The sequence below is a fragment of the Vicia villosa genome, linkage group LG2, assembly GCF_029867415.1.
Source record: "Vicia villosa cultivar HV-30 ecotype Madison, WI linkage group LG2, Vvil1.0, whole genome shotgun sequence".
NCBI lineage: Eukaryota > Viridiplantae > Streptophyta > Magnoliopsida > Fabales > Fabaceae > Vicia > Vicia villosa.
In genome coordinates this window covers 51770453-51781061 of record NC_081181.1, presented here as the reverse complement: position 1 = coordinate 51781061, position 10609 = coordinate 51770453, and the positions used below count along the sequence as shown (strand labels likewise).

General features: G+C 31.9%; 2 protein-coding genes across 2 annotated transcripts; one reads left to right on the top strand and one right to left on the bottom strand.

Moving 5' to 3' along the window:
- Window positions 1-1889: 1889 nt before the first annotated feature.
- LOC131649057 (uncharacterized) lies at window positions 1890-3530 on the top strand. The gene is made up of 5 exons (XM_058918803.1): window positions 1890-2027; window positions 2394-2773; window positions 2931-3058; window positions 3163-3253; window positions 3341-3530. The coding sequence occupies exons 1-5, from the start codon at window positions 1890-1892 to the stop codon at window positions 3528-3530; spliced, it is 927 nt and encodes a 308-aa protein (XP_058774786.1).
- A 5245-nt stretch (window positions 3531-8775) lies between these two features.
- LOC131649056 (uncharacterized) lies at window positions 8776-9114 on the bottom strand. The gene has a single exon (XM_058918802.1). It carries the CDS (start codon window positions 9112-9114, stop codon window positions 8776-8778), a length of 339 nt encoding a protein of 112 aa, XP_058774785.1.
- Between the last annotated feature and the right edge of the window lie 1495 nt (window positions 9115-10609).

The window sequence follows — 10609 nt, the reverse complement described above, 5'->3', positions numbered from 1 at the left end:
CATAAATTGTCGTTTTGAGGTCTTCTAATGCTCGTAAAAAATTTCCTTGTCTTATCTACCAATTTTCTGATTTTCTTTCTTCAAAGCTACTGCATGTATACTTTGTAAAATTGATTCTTTATTTGAATTTTTATATTGGGGTGGGAGTGAGGAATTTGTAAAATTCATTATTTCTTAATAGAGGAAAGTTATGTCTTCCTAAAGAGAAATACGAGTTAGGGCTTCGTAATTTAAAGACTCTATTATTTCTTTGTCCGTGAAGTGGTGTTGGAGAATGATGGATGAAAATAAAAGTCTATAGTGTAAAGTACTATAATGTAAATATAGGTGGAGAATGAGGATTTCATTAGAGGGAGTAGACTAGACTCGTCTTGATGGAAAATTTGTGGAGAGTTGGGAGTGCACGTGGTGATGTTCTTGTTACTTGTTTTACTATCTCTTATAAAAAATAGTTGAAATTGATAGAGATATTTTGTTTTGTTTTAACCCACGAGTGAGATGTGTAATCCTTAAGGATTTATTTAACAAGAATTTTGGTTTATCTAGTAAATATATTTTTATGGTCAATATGTTGAATTTGGGTGATGGTTTGGATGAAAGTAAGGATCTTTTATTTAACATAACTTTGTAGGACAATATGAAATATATTTAAAGGAGGAATAAAAATCTAAATATGGTTTAATTGGTTAAAAAAAAAGCATACTTTGTATGTTTGGAAAATTTTCTAGTTAATCAAGATTTTATGAAGCGATATTCAATTCAAGATAAAATAGAAAGCAGAAGCGTACCTTTAGGATCCATGCAATCTTGATAAGAAGACAATGATCTTGATAGGATAATGACCTTCAAATTGTAGATTTTTTAATTTCTTAGTTTCTCCTTCAATGGGATGAAGAGAATAAATATCTTATGATATTTTTCTAGTAGTTTCTACAATTGGGGACCATAACCCCTTAATTATAAGAATCACATGCCCTTTCATGAAGAGTCATGTTTTTTCAAGTTTAGAATCTCATGCCCTCCCATGAAGGGTCATGATTATTCAAGGTTTCTTATTTCAATTTTACCCATCATAAAAATAGAAATAAGACTTTTGGTATCTACACAATATTTTTCATGACAATTATATCCTTAGCCATAAACTTTACATTAAATAAATCACTTTAATTTGGCTAATTAAATAATGGTCCTAACACATTAATTTATTACATGTATGACGCAAAAAAATCTAAAAATCTCCCACTGGTCATATATGTATCCTTATAAATGTGTTTGACTTTATCAGCTCAAAAAATTTCCATTATAAACATTATACACATCCCTATCTCATTCATTAGTTACATCAATATATAGGACCAAAGCGGTTTTCATTATATCAGTCATAATTAAACCCATCAATGATCACAAATTTAAACACAACTAAATGACATAGATTAATCATGAAATGCGTAGCATGAAAATCACATGAAGGTCAATACATGTCAATTTTCAACTGGTCCTCCTCACTTTTAATGAAATCAATATCTACAATATAAGAAAGTTAACTGATCTGGAAAATACAATTCTGCCCCTTTGCTTCCCCAAGCTGCCACATGGACACCTTACTTGACCTCCTTTTCTAAAGCACCGTGTCTGAGTTCAAAACAATCCAAAGAAAGCCTTTTCAAATTTTTTGCATGTGATAATAATCATTTTATATTGCTATCTTTATTGGTAAACACAAATATTTCCTCTGCCATACTCAAAGTCTTTTCATTAGGTTTTCTTTCTCTCTTTCTATCTACCTCAAGGTTTTTCCTCTTTCTCCAACTCACGGGCGATTTCAAATCTTTCCCAGCTACCATCTTTATCCATCTTCAACCTCTCCATCTTCTATCTTCAACCTCTGCATGGCTCGTCCTATGGAAAAAATTAAGGACATCAACGACACCAAAGAGTTGTGGAAAGTGGCGGTGAGAGTTTCCCATAAATGGAAGGTAGTCTCCAACAACAAGGAGCACTTTGAGATGATATTTGAAGACAAAGAGGTAAGTGATGTTTCTGTTTGTGCGTGTGAATGTTCGCATGGATTTTTAACTTCTGTTAGTGTGTATCATTGTTCATATGTTGTCGTCTTTATTGTTTTATGCTTCTTCGATCTTTACCTTTTGAACGTTCTATTTTTACCGTTGATGTTGTTTGATGTGTCAAGACCGATCTTTACCTTCGATCTTTCCAGAATCTGTTCCTTTTTTGTGGTTTTGAAGCATGTGTTCTTTCTTCTTTATATTGTAGATATACGAAAAATGGAATGCATGTGTACCATTTTCATGTTTTGAAACTAATTTACATAGTCTGTGATATTTCCGTGTGCGAGGTTGTGTTCTGCATCTAACCCTTTTGTTTATTTCCAGGGTTCTGATATCCACGTTGTTGTTCCAACTGCATGCATGGCCGCATACACTGAGAAGTTTGAGGTGGACCGGACCTATACTGTGTCTAATTTTTCTGTGCAGCCTAATAACTTAGTTTTCAAACCAAGCTCCCACAAGTTCTTAGTGAAATTTACTGGAGGAACTGCTGTTGGTGATGTTGACAAACATGACATACCCCCCAAACCACGCCCCTTCACCAGTTTCCCTGACATCATTAACGGGAACTTTCAGAAGAATGTACTCATTGGTAAAACTGCATCACGATACCATTTCCTTTTGCATTATATAGTAGCTCAATTACTTATGTTCTTTGTTTTCAATAATCCATCAGATGTTATTGGTATGCTCGAAAGTGTTGGGTATCAACAGACGCAAATGGGTGGGAAAAAGTTTTAGACTAATTTCGTACTCCGAGATGCAAGGTATGTCGTCCAACCATCTTCTTTTGGCTTCTTATTTTGGCATGTTTTCATCTGTATCATGTCTTATAATGATAACATTTTTCATCTACTCCAGCAACAACACCCTCAATTGCACCCTCTGGGAAGACTATGCTAAACAGTTTTTTAAGTTTAACGAGGACAACTCTGCGACAACTGGGCCGATTGTTATTATGATTCAGTATGCTAAAGTAAAAGAGGCTGGTATGGCGTTTTGGAATGGAAAATACAAGCAACAATTCCTTTTAGTGCATTGTTAATTTTGATCATGTTACTTAATTTGTTTGTTTTCTTAATTTTTATTGTAGGTCAATACCCTTTCTCCGTTACCAACACATTCCATGTTACGAAGCTTCTTATCAACGCGGATTTGCCCACTGTCAAGGACTTCGTTAAAACGTGGAATCCATTCTCTATTTGTGTTTAACGTCATCTCATTTTTGTATTCCTCTCATGTCCAATATTTATTTTGATTTTCTCATGCAGATTCCCAAAGGAATCGTTGCGCGTCATTTCTACGCAACTGACCTCTCAGTCTCAACAATACTCCCGCACATCCACAAATGATAATGTTGGACAAAGTCATCTGCAGAAATTGCTCAAAGGGGCTATTTCTGTACTACTCAGTGAGATGAAGAAAATCCGCGAGGTAAAGAGGCGTAAATCTGAATTATAATGCATAAGCTATTTAAGGATGTGTATGCTTTCTTACAATACATATTCATTTTTTCATGCAGATTGCTTTCTGTGCTACTGTTGCAAAAACAAGCAAACTCATTGCGTCTTCCCACGGATGGTACTATCAGTGCTGCCATGAATGCACTAAATCGGCTCGCGGTGACAAACCTCCGTACAAATGTGATAATGGACATTTTACTGAGGCGGAGATCTATAAGTACGATACGTCTGTGACCTTTGTGAAAACAAAATTGCATTTCGATATTGTTTCTTATCATTATGGTTTTTTAACATTTTTATCTAATCCAATAAACCAAAAATAGGTATAAGATTGAAGTGGAAGGTTTCTATTTGAATACTTCTTGCAAGTTTATTTTTTGGGATAGAGAATGTACCGAAATCTTGCACGTCTCTGCTGCTCATATGCGGGATACAATGATAAAGGTATTTTACGTCTTAGAACAATCATATCGGGACGTATTAGGCTGTTCTGCATGAGCATTAATAACATGTTATATTTGTTTTTTGTAGGCTGGTATAACGGATCCATTAGAATTCCCATTAGATCTTGATGCTATGTTGCACTTGAATCTTGCTTTGAGGGTTAAATGGCAGCCCAGCTGGGACAGCGCCTCAGTTATAATGTTCGTCAAAGATGATGAGTTTGCAGATCAGTTGAAGGCTCGATGGGGGGATACACAGGTAACACTCAACTCACATCTAGCATGTTCTTCAAATGGATCATCATCTATGTTGATACACATCAACTAATTTTGTTTATATGTTCAAGGTCGTGAGTTCTGAACCATCTATAACACCACTCCCACCGCAGGTATATGCTCCGATACTACTCTTTATAAATGCATATATATTGCAAATTCTGTTGTGTGATATTGAATTCTATAAACAATTTGCATCTACTGTTTGTTATCTGAAGATTAAAGAGAGTGTCGATGAAGCCAAAACTGATGCTGCAGATGACTGTGAAGTTCCAACGGTATTCAATTTCAAAAACCAAAACCAGCTTCAGTTATATAAGTTGCTGTCCTATACATGTGAAAAACTGATAGTTTATGTTATCTTTCCAGGACTTAGAGATAACATCCAAACACAACCTAGATCCTCTAACTCCCACCGCAAAAAGACAGAATCATGGTGGTTCCAGCGAGTCGACATCTTTTTGTGACGGTGAACTATCTTCAACCAAATTGTTTAGGTTTCCAAATTTAATTAATATTGAAAATTTATTACGTCCTTTCATTTATTCAATTTATTTCCAATTTTTTTTCTTTTTATAGTTCAACTTTACATTACCGTCAATTTCTTTTTACAAATATATATTAAATCAGTTTCTTAACAGCTTCACTATTTTATTAATTTCATGTTTTAATGGTTTTGATTATACTTTTTTTCTATTCATTTATATTAGTAGTTCTACTTTTTAATTATTGTTTCTTTTTAGTCTTCCTCTCCATCTTTGTGCTTATCTTATCATAATAATTTCTTTAAAATTCAAATAAACTCTAACTATTTAACTATTGCTAATTAAAATGCTCATTATCAAAATAATTGTGGCATAATATCTGTCATTTGATGATAATCAATCATGTTTTCTTACTCTATATTTACTCTTTAAAAATATATATTATAACTTCTTTTAAAATATGTTTTTTCACGAATATTTTTTCTCTTGGATGCTGCTAAATTTTATATAATTACCTATTTAATATAAACAACAATCTATTTTTAAAAAATATATATCTTAAAAACATAATTATACATGAAAAACGAATTCGCGTGACATACCAGAACCCGTGAGACCGCACGGGTTTGTTACTAGTTATCATACAAAGTGCAATGAACTATATAACCAAACTTTATTTCTGATCAGAACGTAATAAAATCTAATAAAATATAAGAGTATGTATATATACTATCAAAACATAGAACATAAATAACAACAATGACTAATTTCCACTAAACCAAAAATCATTTAATTGTATAACATCCATGTGAGCAGCGTGCCCATGAAAGGCCTTGGATGGAAGCCCCTTTTTCATAGGGTCCACTTACATGGAGTTTGTCCTTAAATCACTAGTGCCAAAAAAAGCTTTTACATCGGATCAAAAGTATATTTTACATCAGGTCTGGGTCCGATGTAAATCCAAGCGATATAATAAATCAGAGACATTTAACATCGGGCCACAACCCAATGTGAAAAATCCACATACCACATAAGCTGAATGTTAGGTCTGATTTGAAAAAAAACTATTTTTTTAAAAAAATGTCATATTTTACATCGGTTGGCTTAGAGGCCCGATGTAAGATATTATTTTTAATATCAGTTTCTCCAACTACACGATGTAATAAACAGGTTTTTACATCTGTTCCCTAAATTACCCGATGCAATAAGTTTGTTACATTTTAGCGAATTCAGGGTATTTTTCCCGTTTTCCCAGTAATTTTTTTGTACCTAATTTTTCATATTTTTCTAACCAATGAAAGAAAATTTCATTGCTGCAAATAGCTTGGATGCATATATATATATATATATATATATATATATATATATATATATATATATATATATATATATATATATATTCTTCGAAATGAACAGTTGATTTACAAAAGTATTAATCTAAGATACACACAAGTGTACAAAATTATAAGAAAGTTTACACACGGTGGACTACTACGACAATAACAAAACAAGTGAAACCATACGAAAATACTCAATCATTTATAAATTCTTTCCCGCACTTAAAATACCAACATGCATCCACAAGAAGATGAGTTGTAGCTTCTGTAGACAACATCAAAATCACATTTACTGACAATAAACAATAACACCAATTAACATCAGCAGACAACACCAAAGTCAAGAAACTCAAATCATATATATATATATATATATATATATATATATATATATATATATATATATATATATATATATATATATATATATATATATATATATATATATATAATTCCATATAACTCACCAGATAAATCTCAATCTTTATATAACTCAAATAAACATTTTACCCAACAGAGTCGCAAATTATACAAATCATCTTGAGATATATGACTTTATCAATAATATGAACTTATATCTAAAGTATTTCTACAATATACAAGAAAAATAAATGAAATAGTTTAATCTTTATCCTTTTTATAATTTTTTATGGAGAAAAAAATAAATGACATCTATGCTTTTCCATCCATCAATATGTTCAACAATGTTGTCAAGCCAATATTGGCCCTTCTCCTATAATATATCTAATTTAGGCTTCAAGTAATATATGCCCTTTGAAGTTACAGTCAAGATGAAGTCTCTAACTAACCTTCCTAATCCATTAATTCCTAAACCTATGGCTGAATCAAACAGAAGATGAGAATAGTTAAGAATTTCTCCAGTTCATGCTTAGGTAGAAAATACAAGTCATTATAATGAAGAGGAGTGAGGATGATAGTATCTCACAAGAAATAAACCAAATTCTTAAGAAGCGGCACAAATAGATTCTTAAAGTATCACCATGTAGAGTAAGAAGCAACATAAATAACCAAATCCAGTTCAATATAATCAATTTCAACACCACGTAGATATCATCCTCAAGTGGAAATAAACGAAATGATCAATCAAGTTACAATCCATTAACATTCCCAGCTCGATCAATTCATAAATGGTAGCAAAGTTAAGATGGCATGATGTGCCAAATATTGACAGCAAAAGATCCTTTGAATTTTAAAAAATTAAGCTAGATTATAAACTTTATTAATAATTTTTTGTTCTGAAAATTAAAATAAAAAGCTTAGATTAGTTATCTAGTGACACCACGGTAAATCAAAGTTCTCTGACCAAAAGTATTAACGATTTTCTTCGAGTTATCTGAATCAGCAACGACAATAGTTGTTTCCTCAGAACTCTGAGAAAAACCGAGGGACAGAGCACCACTAGCAGTTGCGTCGGCGGTGGAGTAAGCAAACTCGTTACCTGACTCAACATATATAACAATCATCATACAAACAATATTAAATGCAATGGTAGAAGGAACAAGTAAAAGGAAATATCAAATCGAAGCGTTTGATGATGTTGATGAGTTTTGAAGCTCGTCGGTGTTGCGATATCGATGTGGTGCAAAGATGTGCGATGCGAAAAGTTGTGTTGACGTCACTTGGATGATGCATTTCTGTCGTGGTGAATGTGTGGGTCGTGTGGAATGGTTGAGCGCTTTAGATCTACTGAAAGTTGATATTGAAGAGGTGACGATTTGATGCAGTGTCGTTGCAATTGTTGTCATCGCTGAAGGCTTTGCTGTGGTGAGTCGAAGATTGTTGCACGAGTTGATTTGAGATGCGTTTTATTGCAGTGAGTTATCTCTTGCAGATCTGCCGAGGAAGAATCGGTTGAAGGATTCCCTATTGTTGAATGAAGGTGATGTTGATGCCGAAAATGGATCTATAACAGGTACTTGATCTGAAATGGTTATTCGTGTTTGTTGTTTATGAACCGTGAAACTATTATGGATATTTTTTTGTAGTTTTTGCTTATGTGCGTAGGTGCTTGGACAATGATATAGTGATAAATGGATGAAGATTATGGATTTGTAGATACAAAGTATGGTGGTGTTTTTGATGGTGTGGTATGAAGGTGAGGGTATAGTGAATTCGGTTTAGACATGTTCACATCTCGGAGGAAGATTTATTGAAATTTTGAGCATAACAGAGAAATGAGTTGTTTGAAAAAGCTTGAAAGCCGGCAAATCGTAGGGGGTGTTTACGGCGACGAAGAAGAAAAACAGAGAAATGAAAAGATTTGCAATAGTAAAGAAGTATTAGGGTTTTTGGAAAAAATTCTGTTAACATTTCCCATCGGTTTTTATATTCGCCTGATGTAAAGGCCCACTATGCTATATTTCCCATCGGTTAGAATCAAGGCCCGATGTAAAGGCCACACTGTGCATGACATTTTTCCTATCAGTTTATATATATAACCGATGTAAAATCCCTTATTAAAGAATTTCGTTTTATTTACAATTCTGCCACCGCCTATTTTTTTCATTTTATTTACAATATTGCCATTGTGTTATACATTTTTCATTTTTTCATATATTTTTTACATCATTGAAAATAAATACCTGATGTAAAATTGTTTGACAAATATTTTTCACATCATATAATTTAATGCCTGATGTGAAATCCTTTATGCAAATGTCATATTTTTAGTAGTGAATGTTCTATACAAATTTGTCCACTTTGCACTCTCTCTGACCAAATTGTGCAGGAAGAGATATTAACACCAAATGCACGAGTAAATCATCCGACAACTCAAGCTTTTGTGCCTTAAGTTTGTTGGAAGCAATATTAGACATTTCCATAATATACTTTCTTATGTTTCCTTTTCCTTTATACTTTATAGAAATCAAGTTTTGAAGAAGTGTGTTTGTTTCCACTTTATCGCTATTAGCAAAGCGCTTTTCAATTTCACCAAGGAAGTCTTTAGCACTTGTTATTTCCTTAGATATAGTATCCCTGAATGCCTCTGGAACGCTGCACTTTATGATCATAAGACTCATGCGATTAGAGCAATTCCACTTCTCATAATTTTCCTTTCATTAAAGGTACTGAAGTCTATAGGAGAATGCGCTAATTTATCATTAATGCAAGGTTGAGATCCATGCAGCCAAAAACAATTAAAATATTTTCTTTCTGGTCCTTAAGATTGGCACCATTAAAAAAAATAGAATTGACAATTTGAAATAAATCATAAATAAACTCAAATAATATATGTTCAAATAATTTCATAACCCATCTCAAGATATCTAGTGCACCATCAATATCAAGTCTTTGGACGATAATATTAATTGCTAGTGATACTCTTGTTATAACGATTCAACATTGGTAATAAAACATGTCATTTAATAAACTCCTCTTTGGATTGATTTATCATTCACATGTGAAGTCTTAAAATTATCACATGTTTATCATTACAAGTGTGTGTATATAATTATGTCAAATATTAATTTTCTTTTGGGTTAACTAATACTCACATAGAAACATACACACTAACATTCAACATTTCTGATGATCAACTCTATAAAAGAATTGTCACTTTGGTGATTTCTAGTCTCAATAAAATCATTAAAATGTCAAATAAATATATAAAATACAAATTATAACCAATAATTTGAACATTAAAAAATATTACTAAATTTAATGGACAAAATAACTGTGAGGGATACAACCGTACAATCAAACACATCATGCCCATTGTCTATTTAGTTTATTAGAAAAGAAAGAAAAAACAACCAAATTTGCAGGAAACAAAAACTGCAATTATCATATCGTTGTAATAATTACGTAAAACTGTACAAATAGATATTACGTGAAATAGCCAGTACCTTTTATTTACAGTTACATTAAACTATATACCATATTTCTTTATTATGTAAGGCATCTATTTTAAAACCTTTGGTTGCAGTAATGTTACACTATATATATTTACATATATCTTTGATGTGCATATGTTCTTTAGATAAGAATGCAAGATGAAATGATATAATTAATCAATTTTCTTTCGGAACATCATGTAAATATTTATGATTAATTTCAATTTAACAGAATTATTTGAGAATTAGTTTATTTATTATTCAACTAAAATAAAACTAATATATATTTGGAAGAAGAGTTAAAAGGTAATGCACTGACAGTGTAAAATAATTTTACACTGTCATCCAATAGAAAATCATAAATGTGTCATGTTATTAAGTTTTTTTTTAAATAAAAAAATGGTTTAATTGGATACATGGGTGGTGATTGGTTGACAGTGTAAAAATATTTTACACTGTCATTGCATCACCCCTTTTCTCTTGGAAGAATAAAAGAAAACTCTCAATTTTAAAATCCTAATTTCAAGAGTTATTAAAATTCACACATGAATCAAGCATGGATGGCTCTAATACCACTTGTTGGGAATTTTCTAATTAATTTAGACTTTATTAATCCATACTTAATTTAAGATGAAATATAAAGCAGAAGCTTACCTTTAGGATCCATGTAATCTTGATGAGA